Source organism: Daphnia pulicaria, chromosome 7, assembly GCF_021234035.1.
Source record: "Daphnia pulicaria isolate SC F1-1A chromosome 7, SC_F0-13Bv2, whole genome shotgun sequence".
Lineage (NCBI taxonomy): Eukaryota > Metazoa > Arthropoda > Branchiopoda > Diplostraca > Daphniidae > Daphnia > Daphnia pulicaria.
In genome coordinates this window covers 13,850,154-13,867,112 of record NC_060919.1, presented here as the reverse complement: position 1 = coordinate 13,867,112, position 16,959 = coordinate 13,850,154, and the positions used below count along the sequence as shown (strand labels likewise).

General features: G+C 43.9%; 3 protein-coding genes and 4 long non-coding RNA genes across 8 annotated transcripts; 5 read left to right on the top strand and 2 right to left on the bottom strand.

Annotated features, from left to right (window-relative positions):
* Positions 1–25: 25 nt before the first annotated feature.
* On the top strand, positions 26–828 carry LOC124350887. Of its 2 annotated transcripts, XR_006921243.1 has the most exons (4): positions 26–116; positions 228–330; positions 401–518; positions 658–828. It is a non-coding gene; the product is annotated as an uncharacterized LOC124350887 (long non-coding RNA). The 2 variants fall into 2 exon arrangements; XR_006921242.1 differs by having other exon boundaries at positions 42–330.
* A 64-nt stretch (positions 829–892) lies between these two features.
* Positions 893–4,599, top strand: LOC124350876. Its single transcript, XR_006921226.1, has 4 exons — positions 893–986; positions 1,057–1,136; positions 4,096–4,359; positions 4,450–4,599. It is a non-coding gene; the product is annotated as an uncharacterized LOC124350876 (long non-coding RNA).
* LOC124350746 (neurotrophin 1-like) lies at positions 2,812–4,215 on the bottom strand. The gene is made up of 5 exons (XM_046801573.1): positions 4,132–4,215; positions 3,973–4,037; positions 3,848–3,909; positions 3,656–3,783; positions 2,812–3,577 (listed from the first exon to the last, which is right to left on the bottom strand). The coding sequence occupies exons 1-5, from the start codon at positions 4,144–4,146 to the stop codon at positions 3,101–3,103; spliced, it is 747 nt and encodes a 248-aa protein (XP_046657529.1). The 5' UTR covers positions 4,147–4,215; the 3' UTR covers positions 2,812–3,100.
* A 108-nt stretch (positions 4,600–4,707) lies between the features above and the next one.
* Positions 4,708–5,691, top strand: LOC124350776 (protein spaetzle-like). The gene is made up of 2 exons (XM_046801607.1): positions 4,708–4,845; positions 4,924–5,691. Exons 1-2 carry the CDS (start codon positions 4,822–4,824, stop codon positions 5,521–5,523), a joined length of 624 nt encoding a protein of 207 aa, XP_046657563.1. The 5' UTR covers positions 4,708–4,821; the 3' UTR covers positions 5,524–5,691.
* Positions 5,692–6,388: 697 nt separating this feature from the next.
* Positions 6,389–8,510, top strand: LOC124350909. The gene is made up of 4 exons (XR_006921269.1): positions 6,389–6,444; positions 7,400–7,603; positions 7,664–8,301; positions 8,396–8,510. It is a non-coding gene; the product is annotated as an uncharacterized LOC124350909 (long non-coding RNA).
* Positions 8,511–11,585: 3,075 nt separating this feature from the next.
* On the top strand, positions 11,586–15,044 carry LOC124348755. The gene has a single exon (XM_046799028.1). The coding sequence runs from the start codon at positions 11,586–11,588 to the stop codon at positions 15,042–15,044; it is 3,459 nt and encodes a 1,152-aa protein (XP_046654984.1).
* A 1,120-nt stretch (positions 15,045–16,164) lies between these two features.
* On the bottom strand, positions 16,165–16,607 carry LOC124350927. The gene is made up of 3 exons (XR_006921288.1): positions 16,472–16,607; positions 16,287–16,392; positions 16,165–16,206 (listed from the first exon to the last, which is right to left on the bottom strand). It is a non-coding gene; the product is annotated as an uncharacterized LOC124350927 (long non-coding RNA).
* Positions 16,608–16,959: the final 352 nt, after the last annotated feature.

Genomic DNA, 16,959 nt, shown 5'->3' with positions numbered 1-16,959 from the left:
TTGAATAAAGATAAATGTTGGGTTTCGATTGTGAGGTATCTCCTTTTATTATGCATTACAGAATTAGTAATAAGGGTTGGTTTATCGGGTGAAGGCCGTATCAGGGTGGCCATATTGTGAGTGTGGTGTTGCCAAGACAATGTTGAGACAATTCAACTGACCTTGTTTTTAGTATTTGCACATATTGAGTTAAAACTTAATTTTCTCTTCTGTGATTTGTAATCTAGACAAGTCTTGAGCTATCGGATGCTATTAAGGAAGTAAAAGCTGTAAAATCTCGGTTTCTGGTTAAAGCATGGAGTTGTGTGTCAAGAATTGCAATGTCAGTGGGTAAGACAAAGAAGAAGTACCACAATAAAAAGAAAGTAAAACAAATAATTTATATAATAAAAAATTTCAGGTTTCCAAATTTGATTATGTTTGTGCTCTTCACTTTCTTCTTCACTTCTTGCCTAAGATGTCTTCCTGAGTAAGCAATAAGGAAGTTCAGGAACTATTTTGTCATAGCAAAAACTGAAGTAAGTTTTTCCCTTGAATTATCTTAATTCTGTTTTGAGAATCACACTAACTCTTTCTCAAATTTCTATAAATGAATTCAAAATTATTGGAATTCAAATCAAATCAATGCTGCCATCATCCGTGATGTTGCCAAGCAAGAAGGTCCACACATTTCTGAAACCTGAGAAAGACAGCCTGTCTTACTCATAGGAATCTGTGTCTGTGTTCTGCTGTGTTCTGAAGAAACTGCTCCTTCTCACCTCTCCAATGAAACTTATTTTATTTAGCCTACACCAACTCTACAATTGGCAGACCAGTTAATTGTCTTCAAGGCAAGCAATTACTTACCATACTGTTTTTCGTCTCTCTTATTTTAATTTGCTCTTATTGGCTAAAGGGATTGACAAAGGGATTGATTTTGAATTGACCCCTGGTACGGGAAAACAAAAAAAAAACTTGCAACTTTGTTATGAAAAAAAAAAAATATGGTACAAAAACATCTGAATTAAAATAATTAATTTAAAATTAATTTATGTTCTATTGTTGTCGAATTTTTAGTAAAACCGGCACTTGAATTTGGAAGATGTTCTCCCCATTATCAACGACCGGGAAGTCACCATTAAAGATCTTGCATGAAGGTATGAAGATTTCTTTTCAATCCAATCGCATCATCTCTGTTGACTTTAAATGAACAAAAAGGCTCTTCCGGGGCACGTATTATATTCGAAACAAGAACCCCTCTTATAGGAAGACGCTTCTGATGATAACGACAATTTTTGTAATCCTAAATTCGCATAGTAACGTTTAAAAAAAATTAGGGATTATTAGGTGAATTTTTAAAATTTGCTCTTTGTTTTTAATTTCGCTTCATTTGAACGAAAGAATAACCTTATTTCTGATATACCGTACTTCCGAAGTATTGCTGTTCAGGCCTTTCCATTTTATCATGCGCTATTCAAAAAAGTCATTCGGAGTCAAAATTATGTCGCAAAAATCTATGAATTATTTATTGCGCTAAATATGTTGTCATAGTAAAATTCTAAAGGTGAAAAGCTCAAACGACGCATCCGCACGATCCAGGCAACTTGAATTTCAGAACTTGAATTCAATCAGCCTGTTCTTGCCACATTCCCAGTCCACTGCATGGAATTATTAATGTTTCCGACTAAGATCCTGACTGCCTACTACTTATATTTAACATTAGTCGCAAATTATTTAAAAATTACTCAGATTGAGCTTCCATATATTTACTTTCTTCCTTTGATCGAAATAAAGTAGAAATGAAAAAGAATTGGTTTGATAATTGAATTACGAATGTTTATTCATCAGACTTGACACTGTTTTTAAATTCAACTCTTATTAATTGTTTTCGATCCAAAAATGTGAATTATCGCAGACCAAGGTATCCGTATGGGGTATAAATGGATTTTCAGTTGCTAATGGCGGCGGTAGAAACGGAGGGGACCAATTTTCATTACCATGATAGGGCATCATGTATGGCACAATCGGATTTGACTGTAATTCCTTCCGGTAAACGTCCATTTCAACTTCGGTCGGGTTTGCTGGTTCAGAATAATTTTGATAGAGATAATAATTGGTTTCCACCTGAATTTCATTAAGTTGCGCTTGAAATTCAAGAGTTTCCTTCTCGCACGCCTCGATTCTGCTTTCCAGTTGTTGGAGTCGAGTCATCATGTTTGGAAAGGAGCCAGGACTCGTCGGTGGAATTACACTGGGCGGAGGTGGGCGGGGAATAAAACCATCGTGATGACTTGAAGAAGGAACATGCCATTGTTGATATGGATGGTAAAAAGTGGGGTGCGGACCTCCGTTAACTTCCTGTTCTCCAAAATCAATTCGGATTTCGATTTTTTCTTTTTCGGGACATGCCACTTCATTTTTATCCCAAAGAAAAGGAAACCAAGATAAAACGCTCTTTATTACTTGTTCAGTCATTTTGTCGTATGGATAGATATAGCCTGAATTGTAATTTTAGTGATTAGTGCTGCCATTTATATAGACTAGTATACTCTGTAAACTATTGGCGTTCATCTTTCAGCACATTATCTTTAACATTATCAATTCAATTTTAATGCAACAACATTTATTTTGATTTGACAGTAAACTAGAAAATATTTCGCATTATATTCAAAATACTAATTTAAGTTTGAAAAATGATGGAATTATGTATTCAATTATTAAGGTCGATTTTGGTTAAACTAATGATTTGATAAACAGTTCCCCTGGCGTAAGTAAAGAGAACTGTGTCATTTTTAAACGCCAACCCGTCGAAATCTTAAACACGAACAAAAATTTCGTTCATAAATACTTTTGTATTTTGTTTGACAAGAACTCTCAGTGGCTCGCAATCACGACGACAAATGGGAAGAGAGAAAAGAAAAAGGAGTGAAAGGATAGGCTCGGAGGACTGGATAAAAGACAAGTCCAGAGAATACCGAAAACGATCCCTGTGGAGGAGAGGATTTTTGGACGGTTGGCGGTACCGTTTTTATTTGAAGCAGTCCCTCTCTTTAATTTTTGTCGTTTCTGGTATTACCTGGAGGTCGTTTGGGTAGGGTCTTGTTGGGGGGTTGAATGGAATTTAGGCCTTGACGGCGGGGATGTGGCAGGAACAAGCCGATGGCAACTTGTAGGTGTCGATGAAGATGCCCTTGTAAGCATCGCACGGGTCGAAGGAGAGCATGCGGTGGACGATGTGCTTCTGGAGGCACTTGCTCAAGTGGCAAGGGGCCAAGGTGCGGCAAGCGGCTTCGGGGAACAAGCAAGTCTCGGTCCGCTGGGTCTGGGTGTAAGTCGGCCAGGCGATGTCCTGGACGATGACGCGCCACTCACCGGCCGTGTTCTTGGCGCGCAGGGGACGCGAGTAGGCCACCTCGCTGGGGCAGATGAAACCCTCACCACCGACCCAGTTGCCCTGGTCGAACTGCTTGCCGTTGTAGAAAGAATAATCGAATTTCTCCTCTTGTTCCTTGCTGACGCCATCCACCAAATCGTTGGCTGACTGGTCGGCCACGTCGGCGTATTTCTTCAACACTAAAGGATCGTAGTCGATGGCGTACTGATCATTGGCCATCCCCCAATTTCAAAAGGTATTTTTATTGATTGATTGGTTTTTAATTCATTTGAAATTCAATACCTTGACTTCGTAGGTGGGGTATTCCTCGTCGGTCAAACACCAACCGACCGTCGCGTTTTCAGCGCATTTGGGTGCGGCTTTTGGGTCGCAGTACTTGGGGTAAGCGGGGTACGATGGGTATGATGGGTCTTTGGAATATTGAAATCAAATTAATTTTCATGTTTTGATTAACAATTGTCAAATTCAACTTACAAGCTGATGGTTTGCTGTACGACGGGTATTGGGGCTCGGGGTACGATGGTTTGTAAGCTGGTCTAAAGTCAAGAATCAATATTAGTTATCAAATACTGGTCTAACTAAACAAGAAAAGAAATTACCTGTACTGTTCCTGGGCAACCAAATCTTCAGCCCAAGCGCCGACAGCGCAAAACATCAAAATCGTCTGTGAAATGAGTAAATCAAAAGATTTTTTAAATGCTCTTCAATGTTCATCGTTTCAGGCAATGAGCAGTGAATCAGTCAAAGATTTGACTTACCACTGCCAAAGACATGTCGTATGATTTTACTTTAAATGAGATGAAAACTCAGCGAAAGAATCAAGAATTGGATATGTGAGCACAGAAAGCTCCTGAGGTGTTCTGTGTCTTCCACCAACAGTTCGGGTCTTTTTATACTCAGCTTTTCGGCCAAACTACGCCCTTCTTACACGCAGCCGTCGTCACAACACCAATCGCAATCTTGACGGGGCGGTTTCCAAGTCTCAGGTAAAAATCTCATAAACATAAATTTTTGTAAACTTTCGCCGGCTCGTTGCCTTCGCTAAAATATTCTTTATCAATTTTACTCTTTCACAGTGTCTTCAACTATTCCCGAGGCGAATTCACTTTCCCTGGACTTCTTTAACCATAGGTATAGACTAGACTAGCTAGACTGATTCTGCTGTTTTCCCCGTGAAGTGATGTGCTTCCTGTGGATGAACTTGGCGCATTTTAAACGAAACTAACGTATAGAGAAAGCCGAGAACAGGCATATTCGTGTTTTCAAGGCGAGACTTTCAAAAATCCCACCATCTGGTGGGAGTAGCCATTGGTTAAAATGGAACGCAGCGTAACAAAGTGTCCCGGTATAAAAGCCGAGACGGTCACATCAGTTTAACACATCGTCCCTTGCAGTCGATTCCTCTTCTGACTTTCTATCTCGTGTAAAGTCAAAGTCAATTGGAAATCATGTCTCTGTCCTACCACTTTTTGGTAAATTATTCCAATCCATTCAGCAGCCAATTTTTTAATCATTAGCTTAATCTAATTATTAATTATTATCACCACTAGATCTTTGTGAGTTTAGGTGTTGTGGCCGTTGTGATGGGCAACAATTACAAGCCGCCCGCTTATCACCAGCCGAAATACGAACCGAAATACGAGCCAGAGATCCCGGCCTGCTCCAAGAACACGACCAAGAACTGGTGCCTGGAGGATTCCGAGTACCCGGCCTACGAAGTCGTTTACGAACTGGACAAGCACTACGAGGCCGTTGTGGCTTTGTACAAGAACGTCGTGGCCGAAACGGCCAACTCGGTCGACACTTTGACCAAATTGGTGGACGAGACTTACCTCTGCCCCAGCGCCACCTCCTACGTCCAGCCGCTGCGTGCCGTCAACACCAAAGGCAAGTGGCGTGTCATCATCAACAAAGTCGAGTCTTACGGCATCAAATACGATCAACACGCTCGCATCGAAGAATGTGAGGCCGACGCGGCCGGAAAGGCCTGCCCCTTGGTCCCCACCTGCTACGAGTCCAAGTGCCTCCAGAAGAGCATCTACCACCGTTTCCTCGTCTACGATCCCACCGATTACTATTTCCCATTCGCCATCGAGACCTTCAAGTTGCCGGCCTCATGCGCCTGCTTCGTTGGAGCCTTCAGCCTCTAAATTAATTACCGATCATTTCTTTTCTTTTTCTTTCTTCCAATTTTTCGGCCAATCCCAATCCAAATTGTCATCATCCAAAGGCTCCCATCAGTCACCAAACGATCCCTGTGATAATATCATTCGTGTAAAAACATCTCTGCGCTTCACAGTCGACTCCTTTTTCAACTGTAAAAAGATTCGAAGTGGAGCGCAAAGGTTGGCGGTACCATCCAACATGAAAGCAGTCCCTCGCCCACAACAACATCGTGGGGTTTATTTAATACGAAAAATAGTTCTATGCATTTCCTTCAATTATTTGACTTTTTATCAGACAATAAATTTCCTATTTTACTGAAAACTTTTGTCCAATTTCCGTCATAGTCGCTCATCCAGTATCTCCTACGTTTCGATTTGTCAAGTTTTCACAGTCCAATACCAAGGGTCGACCTTTGCGGTTGTTTCTCAACATACATTTGCAAGGCATTGCGAAAAAAGGGAAATAGAATTTAGAAGAAGATCGTAAACGTATAGTTTAATGGCGTTTTGGCATGGAGGCCGTTAATATTGCTGTTTTATTTCAGTACGGCATATGTTGAAATGGTGTGGATTTGAAATATCCTGAAATTTACGAACAAATTCCGAATTCTATTGGTAAACCGAGTGGAAGTAAATAGAGCATGACGAGCAACCACAAACCAATCGCACCATCGCCCACGGTCATCTCAGATATTCAGCGTTTTTTCGTAAACGCAGTATGTGATTTAACATGATTAAATTATGTAAGAAAAAGTGGCAAGAAAGTTTTCGAGATTTATTGTGGACTGGTACTGGCCACTCCCTTAGTAACTCACACCGAGCAAGGAGATTCTTTGTTGTCAGATTCGTAGTTTCAGCAAATATTCGTCTGCGTGTCGTGTTTGGATATTGGATTCATGAAAAAAGGTATATAGTAACGTAAAAATGTCATGTGGCCAACAACATTATAAATTTTGCGGTTTCTTTAGAGACTTATACATTTCGAATGAAATTTTTTTTGTAATTCAAAAGGCAGGGAAAGAATTGTTGTAATGAAGGTGTAATTGTTGTTGCTTTATATTTTCACCACCAGCAGTAGCCTATGTTTCACCATGATCTGGTTTCACAGAGAGAAATTTTTATTTGAAATTTGGAATTCAGAAGAGCAAAACTACTGAGCTAGACCATGCAGTTAAAATTTGATCATGCAAAATTTGCACTTTTAAAGAAATGTGAGCATTGGCTGATAAGTCTAAGGTTTCTTAGTTTCTTTCAACTACATTCATGTCATGTTTGACTTTCGCTAATATTTTAATCTCTTTTAAAGATTTATTTGAAACTTCTTCTTTGTTGGAACGTAAATATGCATCATTTGAATTGGCGTTTCTGTACTGAAATTGTGAAGTAATTTTTGCTTTTGTCCTACAGTCAGCAACATACTCACATGTTACATTTTTCAGTGTGCTTAGTTGTCTACTTCTGGTTTCTTAAAGAGTTAATAATTCAATAAGTATTCACTTGACGACAAAAAGAACCAACTATTCGTGATCCTCTTACGTTATTCATGTTTAAAGGGCCTTTTATTTTTTCATTAAAATGGCTTATTATGCGTTATTATTTAGGCAACCGCAATTGCTACCTGGAAGTCAAAGAAATCATCACGCATCCCTACCTCGTACTACCACTGCTATTAAACACAACACTTGATCTTGAGATTGATTGGCGGTTTCTTCAGGAAGACGAGATGATTTTGCCAAGGAGAATATTGAGTCAGGATTTTTCTTTAGGTCTTTGCTTGTTGTTGATATTATTTTAATAAGTTTTGCTGTGAGCTAGAGCAGGGATTGTTTTCATTTACGTTTTAAACATTTCTTGTTTACAGCTCTAGATGGCTATATCCTTAATGATGGATCTCCAATTCAACAGCAACTGCCGAATGGTCCTGGGACCAGGAATTTATTCGCTATTTTAGTGTCGCCGATTCGCCATTATTTGTTTTGCCGTTAGCATCGCATCGGACTCGAACATTACCGCAATGAACCGAAACTAGGACTCTATTATGTTGCCGGAAGGGAAAAAAGACCAGGTAAAATTCTATTAGAACTATTTGTGGCTTAAATTTATTCTATTATGTTGGGTTTTACAGGAGATCGTGTCTTTATGAGAATGGTCCTAGTTCGACCCCCCAGTCAATCAGGTTGAACAAATTGCGTCGCAGCCGGGAACTTATTGTGGTTATTCCATGGTAATTGGTGGGTACTACAAATGCTACCTATCTTAAAGCTTGAAAATTTTAATTCTCCTTAAATTTTGATGCTATTTCGAAAATAGGTAGATTTGGAAGTCGACGAGTAGTTTGGTTCGTGGATAGAATCATTCGTTTGACTGAAATGTATATCTCGGTTCTCTTGGATAACCCGGCTCAACAACTCACATATCCCGTCCAGGACCAACTCGCTTATTCACTCCCGGCATTTATGGCGATGAAAAACTTCATTCCTCAGTGGTATTTTCCAATGTCGATATGAGATCGTCAGAATTCAAACATAAGAAAAATCCACACTGCTTCGGTCAATTTGCGGGACAGTATTCCGGTGATTGGTAAAAGATTCGTTAGGGAGCGCTTAATGTCGCATGTCCGACTTATGCGTCAGACAGTTGGCGTATTGGCCCAGCCGAAACCATCTTAGCCAACGGCATGGGCACTAGTAACAATTGTTGCATGGTCGTCGGAGAAAGTCTGATTGACGGTGATGGGTTCTTCCACGGCAAGTTTTAGTGATGGTAAGAGTACAACGCTGCGGTAATTGCTTTGTCATGATTTTTTTATTTATTTATTGCCTTTTAACAAAAACAAACTAAAAGTTTTTCCACTCAGGGTTCGTACTGCTACACTACACTTCGACGACGCCTTACTACACAACAACAACATATGCAACACCTTACTACACCGAGGTTCCTAACTACACCACCAAGGCTCCAAAGTATTGCACAACTTATGCTGCCCCGAGCTACTACACCGAAGCCCCGAAGTATTACTCTGCCCCGAGCTACACCGCAAAAGCTCTTGAGTGCTACACGACTACGTATGCCGCTCCTGTTTAGTACACCAAGACTCCTATGTACTACAACACGAAGGCACCTGAGTACCATATTACAATCTATGATGCTCCAGACTATTACACTGAGGTTCCCAAGCACTACTCTGCTCCCAGCTACAACACCGAGGTTCCAGCTTACAACATCGAGGCCCCCAAGTTCTTTTTTCTCCCAGCCACTATACCAAGTTTCCAGCTTTTACCGAAGCGGTCGAACACTACACCGAAGCGCCCAAGTACTAACTCTGCCCCGAGCTACACAACCATAACTGATTCAGCCAAGTATTATCGTAACCCCGACTTACTACACAGCCGGTGCTCCTTCGTACTACGTTGAACCGAAATACTACACAGAGGTTCCAGTTTACTATACCATAACCTACGCTACACCGTTACTACACTGGAGCTCCAAAGTACTGACCCGAGAGGGCCTAATACTTTACCACCACGTATGCTGCCCTAGTTCACTATACCGAGGAACCCAAGTGTTACTCTACTCCCAGCTACCACCAAACCGAGGCTCCTGTTTACTAAACCACCAAGGCACACCAGTTTTGTACCGCTACTTACGCTGCTCCAACCTACTACACCGAAGCTCCAAAGTATAACTCTGCCCCGAGTTACTACTCCACCAAGGCACCTGATACTACACCACAACCTACGCTTATCCTGCTTATTACAAGGAGGTTCCTAAATACTGCCCCTGTTCTACAAATACTGCAACTAAAATTTTTGTTTTATTTGGTTGTGTTCAGATTTGTCGGTCAACATAGTCAGTTTAGTTTTGGTTTGTTCACTGGGATTTGATTGTTGTTCTGTAGTGGTTTGCAGCCTGTTTCCAGTTGAGAAATGTGATTATGCAGCTGTTACAGGATTGAAGAAAAAGAACTTAAGTAGCTGTGCTGGTGTTCTCCTGAAATTGCTGTGCCACAGGAGTTGCAGAATGCAGATAGTGTTTCGTTCCTCATAGAAATATATTTAAAGAGTTCCACTTCTGCCTTTTAATTATGTTAAACTTCAAAGTTGTAAGAAATATACAAGTCGAGTGCCAAACATGATTTTATTATAAGTTATAAGACACAGCAAACAAAAACGTTAAAAAGGAATTGCTTTATTGTCCCACCTCCACCCACAATTCCACCACTTTTAACAATCACACACATACATACATACACTTAAGTTAACCCGTTGACTGCCACGCCATACAACCCGTAGGTTGCTCTCTACTATTCTACGCGCCACGTCTGAAGGATCCATGACCAAGGTGGGACTTGCCATTGCTGACAAGTCACCACATCGATAAGGGGGAACTATGGTGCATTGCCTAAAAGGCTTGCCTTGCGGCAAATTTTGGGCTTGGCGACATTCCAACCTCGCGGCATGAAATCCACGAGGCCGACCAGCGCGGCCCGTGCAAAGGAGCTAGGGGAGAACAAAGGCGTAGCAGACAACGGGTTAACTAACACAAACAACAACATATTAACAACAACAAATGATGATCCGAGCTGACATTTTGGACATAACGGAATGTTTTGGTACGATCCATCTTTTCGACGTCGTTACCTGAATAAAGACAAAACAATTGATATTAAGTGAAATGCCAATAAAAGTTACATAATACAGACAATACAGATAGAAACAATAGTCAGGTTTTTTAGCTCAAAGATTTAAAGTTACAATTTTTTAAATTTAAAATCAAGCTTGCAATATTGAGAACTGTAAACAGAACAAAGCTCACTTGCTAGTTTTTTTTTAATTTTCCGGAAGTATACCGGAAGTAACCACAGCGCCTCAACCATTAAGCTGTCGTCAAATTTAACCACATATTCGTGATCTCCATGAAATTTGGGGTCGATTAGTTATGATTTAAACGAAATCCAAAATTTGGCCAAAATCGAGAATTTTCCTGAACTATAGTTCCCTATCTCCAAAAAGTCTGCTCTCGGTCTGATCGGACGTGTGTAAGAGAGGCTCTTCCTGGTTTGGATTTTCAGAGTGGAAAAACTGGATTCCTGTTTTGAGTGTTGTGTTATCTTGAAACAACTTTTTGTACTCTACATTCTGGGACCATTTTCCGTAAGATTGCTGTGTGTGGCTTTCTTATTTCACTCTCGCCATTGTGGCGAGGCACTGGGCTGGTGCTAACTTTCCCCACCAGGGGGCTCCCAGCACAGTTAGCCAGTGAACAACATCAACAACTGTCACCTGTAACCAAGCTACCCATCGCATTCAACAACTGCACAACACAGCAAACTGCAAGCTTGCAGTTGTTCAAGCCAGCCACCTACTCTCTCATCGGGCAGTCCAACGGCCCCGCGGTTTTCTAGCCCCGCACTCGTCACTTGTCAATCACTCGATCCCACCCGATTCCAGCCATCGATCGATTGCTTTCTAATGGGCCTGCCTTTATCCACCCTATCAGTTTAATACTCATTACTCATCACTCATTATCTTGCATGTACCGATCTCGCACTACTACACCACGATACGGCTCGAGCTTCAAAATTCCTCCGCCAGGTGGCCGGCACTCACTTCTTCGGAACTCCAACAACGCCACTAGATGGATGCTGCTACCGGGGTATCGCTGTACGGTGTTTCGCGTGCATAAGAAGACTGGACTTGAGTCGTCGAAATTGATTGTTTGGGAACATCAACTGTGAAGGCCAATGCAAGCAGCTGAAGCATCCCATATTTGACATTCTCGATATTCTCAATATTTCTTCCAGCTCTGGGCAAGACAATTTATACGCCATTTACAACTCACTGACCAGCGAGGCGCCAGCTGTCTTTCTTTTCTTTCAAGGCTCACAGATCCATACGGCAATTTTCCATCTGGCTTTTTCATCGTGGCACAGCTAGCGTATCGGACACTCCAGCCCCTGATGCCAGCCAATGAAGTAACCGTAAAAGAGAAGAAGAAACCGTGCGGGATCGTACGACACGTCACGACCATCTTACCTTCACGCCAACATGGAGAGAGCCTGTGCCAACAGCGCCTGTAGCAAATCCTTCATCTGCCACAACAAAAACAAGAAGTTTTGCTCCACGCAATGCTACCCATCCGTCATCCGCGCGGCTGCTAAACGGGCCGAAAAGCACGGTGCCCTGGTGGAAGCGGCCGGCAGCGTCTCTCCGGGAACCGCCTCTGCTACACCGGCTCCTTCTACTACTCCGCCAAACTACTACGAGTCGCCTGAGCACACATCCTCTAGTAAGACAGGGGATGATTCCTGGATCCCCTCTCCACATCCGGGCTGTTCTCCTCCCACGATGCGACCTGGCAGGCCCAGACGAGTCCCTGCTCCACCCACCATCTCTCCTACGGCTAACCTCCCACTGGCAGGCATTGATGCTCCACATCCGGCTCTTCTCCCTTCACACGTTAGGCCACAGCCAACGCCTCCAGCGACAAGACGAGCTCCTGTTCCACCTACCATCAATCTGCCAGCATGCGATCCTCACCAAGGCCCTGTCGTCGTTCCATACCAGCCAACTTCTTCGCCTCACTCTCCTCTCGGGACTTCGCCTACCATGAACTCCGGCGCTTCCAGTCCCTCTTTTGAACTAGGAGTAGACGATCTGGACGGCAGCTTGCCTGACGACGACGACGGTTCAACTCCTGCCAACCTCTTCTACGAACACTGGGCTCCCATAATCGTGGAGTGCTCCTCCAGGACTGAGTTGGACACGATCGCATCTGATCTCGCTGCCGACTGGCACTCTCGCACTTCGAAGGACGACCCACCTAGCAGTGAGGCCTCCAGACCTCCTCGTCCTCCTCGTCCTCCACGTACGTCACCTCAAAGGTCCAACACGAATAGGCACCAGTCCAGGCAACAACAGCGAATCCGTCAGAAGAACAATGCCAAGCGATGGGAGGCGGCCAGCAAACTCCAAGCTCTCTTCAAAAGATACCCGAAGAGGGCCGTACGCAAGGTTCTGGGCGAGACATCGCAGTGCTACACCGGCTCCATCGACTCCGCCACACTCTTCCTCAAGGCCACCTATGAGCAGCCTCGCCCTCCGGAAGCGGACGTCATGGAAGCGAAAGCCGCGTACGACGCATGCTCCTGGGCCCCTCTGTCCCATGACGACCTCTCCTTGCTCTCTCTTCCACCATCGAGCCAGGAGGTCGCATACAAGCTCAAACGGGCCTCCAATACTTCTCCTGGAGCTGACGGCGTTGAATACAAAGACATTCTTCGTCTGGACCCATTTGGGCGGCTGCTTGAGCTCCTCTACGCTGCGGTCTGGCTCTACGGCATTCCTGCCTGTTGGAAATCGGCTCGCACCATCCCGGTATACAAGAAAGGCCCTACTGACGACTACGGCAATTTCAGGCCCATTTCTCTGCTTTCCACCATATACAAGCTCTTCTCGAGCTCCATTGCATCCCGCCTTACCGCAGTCGCGTCCGACAATGAATGGTTGTCATTGGAGCAGAAGGGCTTCCTTCCTGGGGTCCATGGAATACAAGAACACACCATGCTGCTGGAATCGGCCATCGAACAGGCCAAGCTCAAGAAAAGCCGACTTACCATCTGCTGGCTTGACCTTGCCAACGCTTTTGGCTCGCTCCCCCACGATTTCCTCCATCAACTCTTTCAGAGTCTTCCGATCCCGACAGAGCTCCGTGACATCCTCACTGACATCTACACCAACAGCATCTTCCAGTTTGTTGTCAACAAGGAACTGGTCACCATTCAACCCACGTCCGGTGTCCGTCAGGGAGATGGGCTAAGCTCCATCATATTCAACCTTGCCGCTGAGCCCCTCATCCGCTGCGCCAAGGCTCCTACCAACCATGGCTTTACTCTCTTCGGCTCCCTGCTGAAGGCCACTGCTTACGCGGATGACGTCGCCCTCATCGGATCCTCTCCTGATCAGCTTCAGCCTACTCTTGACGCCATGCTTGCTGTGGCAGCGAAACTTGGGCTCAGGTTCAACGTCGCAAAATGCTCTTTCCTCTCCCTGTCCAAGGGTAAGGCCACCAACTCATCTCTCCTGCACATTCATGGCACCTCTCTTCGCTGCTTGGAGGAAGGTGAGAGCGAGTGCTACTTAGGAGTCCCCATGGGCACTCGTCTAACATTTCGACCCGTCTGTGATCTGCCCGACAAGCTGACTAAGGTCGCCGATTCAGACTTGGCGCCTTGGCAAAAACTGGAGGTTTACAGAGCCCACCTACTGCCGTCTCTCTCTCACCATCTCGCCACAGGGAGGGTCCTTCGCGGTTTTCTCGACGAGATGGATGCTCGCTGTGCCGAATTCCTCCGTTTCGTGGCCAACGTCCCCCACACTGCTCATAACGGCTTCCTCTATTCCGATCGCAGGGCTGGCGGCTTAGGTGCCTCTCAACTGGCTAAAGATTCGGACATCTGGATCATCGCTCGTGCCGCTCAACTCCTCGATAGCAACGATCCGGTGGTCCGCCTCACTGCCAGAGCCCAGCTCAGCCAAAACATCTCCAGGGGATTCAACGGCAAGCCGCCTGATCCGCTGCCCCTCTCTAACTACCTCTCTGGTTCGGTAGAAGGCGGACTCCACGACACCCGTTTCTACAGGTGTGGCTCCAATACCTGGTCCCGTGCCAGGAAATCAGCACGAAGACTTGAAGTTAGGATCGATGTATCCGGCGATGAATCGACCAAAGTGATCGCCGACGACGTCTCCTGCCTCTCGCTGAAAGCTGTAAGGGGCCTCCGCTCTGTCATCCGGAAACGCTGGACAATCTCCCTCACAAATGCCTTGCATCAGGGCAGGGTAGCAAGGGGGCTACTACTCGACCCATCTAACGACATTGCCCGCCTCTCATCTCATCGGACCTGCCTCTTATTCAACGAGTGGAATCTCATCCACAAGAGCCGCCTCGGCCTGCTTCCGCTCCTCGGGAATCCTGGTTGCTCTGCTCCCAACACCAAGTGCAGGAGATGCAAGGTTGATGCCGAAACCACCTCACACGTAACCAGCCACTGCCGCAGTAATCTTCCGGCCATTGGCCGCCGACACGACCTCGTCCTGGCGGAAATTGTGAAAACCATCACCAGGGCCGGCCATGCAGCGTCTGTCAACAGAGTCTTCCCTGGCTCAACCCTGAGGCCGGACATAGTCATCTCCTCGACCGACCCACCAACAATAATCGATCTCACCATCACCTTCGACGCTCCCGAGTCCCTCGACGCTGGCCATGCCAGAAAAATAGAGAAATACAGCTGCCTGGGGTTAACTCTGCCCTTCGTTATTGGCGCCTTGGGATCCTGGCTCCCCTCAAACAACGCAGTGGCCGTCGCCCTCAACATCCCCCCGGCTCCTTGGCGCCGCCTCCGGAGGAAGTGCCGTCTGATGGCCATCCAGGGATCTGTCTCCATCATTCATCGCCACATCCGCGGACATGGGGATGACCAGGAAGCCAATATTCCGGCTCCTTAATGGATTTGCATGTAATTATATGGCATGTATTGTATTGCATGAACCTGTTCTGTATCGTTGCATCGTAGTGTTTTATATCTCGTTTTTCATCGCTCTGCATATCATTTCCATTGTTCCATCTCTCGTCTACCTTCGCCTAGTCAATTGAAATTCCCCATCGTACATCTACTACTCTCTTATAATGATATGTCTTTGTCACGCCGTCGTGAAATACAGCTCTATGTCTCAGGAAAATTCTCGAAACCGGAAGTACGAAAACGTACGAAAAAAAACATGAACTTTACCACAAATTTGACGAGGATCACGAATTTGTGGTTTTTTTGTGCGTGGAATGAATATTTACTGAAATACTGACAGAAATGAGAAAACCGGAAGTAGAAAAAAAACACATTATTTAAAAATCTAACAAGTGAGCTTTGTTGGTGGAATAGTTATCGTAAGTTTTCACTAAAAAATTTCCACACAACAGCTGCCGATAAATGTTTAAAGAGATTTTAAAGTAACTGAAACTGACTGTTTTGACAGCTCAAAAGCCATCTAGCGTTAGAAAAAAAACGTGTAAGTAACACTACGTTTGCGCGCAAGTAGGGCCTGATTTCGGAATTATTACAGACACAAGTAAGTACTGTTATAATAGATAATATACGAAAATAAGTAAATTGTCGGGTACTTGGGCATAATCCCGTGGTGAGTGACTGCGGGTGTGTAACAGCGGCACGGAAGCGACCACTGAAGTGTTCCAACTCGACAGTGAAGTAAGCCAAGTTGTATTTTTGTGTACGAAGCGATGAAGCAGGAGCTGGATGAGGTTACGTCGGCAATATAAGGATGGAGCAGAACGTTGGTCATGGACAAAAGCCAGCGTTGGCTCAAGATTCTCCGTGCTAGGACCACACGATTCCACAAAGAAACTGCGTGTTCTGTAAAAAAAAAATGTATAACATAAATGAAAATATAAAAATGAATAAAGCATATCAACTTTTTCTATGAAGCACACTGAAAAGTCCATGATGACAAAACCGTAAAAATAGTATTCACAGCAACCAACAGAATTACGTCCACATGTTGAGATAAATTTCCTGATGCTAAAGAAAGTGTCATGAAGTATTGCAGTAGTGTGGTGATAGGTGATTCACTTCACACTCTTCATGTCACTGAAACTCTAAGTGATAATTGGACAAGGAAATTCTCTACATTATTTACAAATTTACACAAATTTACCTATAAGAAATTAAACTCTACCTATTTCTTAGCTGGGTTGCATTCTAAACCAAAGTAAAAAAAAGCCATAACAACAAACATGCTGTTGCAGGGTACGCCACCAAAATTGCGAGATTCAGAAAAGATCCTATGGTTCATAAGCAAGAATACCTATGTTATATGAAAATCTGAATTGTAATGGTCTGGTAGCAGTAATGGGGAAATACTTTATCTCGGCACATTTATATTCCATTATATGTGCTCTTCAAACATGAGTTTTAGGCTTTTGACAGCATGAGGATCTAATGGATGGAAATTGACTGAGTAGTGAGCACTCAAGTCAACTTGTTGGAATGACTGGCAGTGTGCAACTAGAATTGGAAGAAATAAGTTGGTACAGTACAAAAATAAGAAAAAACTAGGTAAAGGTAAACCTACATAAGATACGAAGTTAAATTTGGTATTTGAAATCACAGGAATAAGTATAAATTAGCAACAATTTGTTTCGCTCATTTCTCCTCGTTTCACCGGTTTCACCATGAAAGAACAACATCAGCGACCCTGGTGACATCTAGTAATGAATTTTGAATTGAATCTGAACGACACGACGTAATACGAGAATACGACACAGTTTCAAATGTTTTTCGTGGATTTTCTTTCTATTGATTCGCTTCTGATTACTCAAGACACGCTTTGATAGTAATTTGGTAATATG

Coding starts and splice junctions, on each gene's coding strand:
- LOC124350746 (XM_046801573.1), bottom strand. Junction 3,910..3,972: donor GTTGCCCAGGAACAGTACAG/GTAATTTCTTTT, acceptor TCTTGACTTTAG/ACCAGCTTACAAACCATCGT. Junction 3,784..3,847: donor GTACAGCAAACCATCAGCTT/GTAAGTTGAATT, acceptor AATATTCCAAAG/ACCCATCATACCCATCGTAC.
- LOC124348755 (XM_046799028.1), top strand. CDS start 11,586: ATGGAGAGAGCCTGTGCCAACAGCGCCTGTAGCAAATCCTTCATCTGC.
- LOC124350776 (XM_046801607.1), top strand. CDS start 4,822: ATGTCTCTGTCCTACCACTTTTTG. Junction 4,846..4,923: donor CTCTGTCCTACCACTTTTTG/GTAAATTATTCC, acceptor TATCACCACTAG/ATCTTTGTGAGTTTAGGTGT.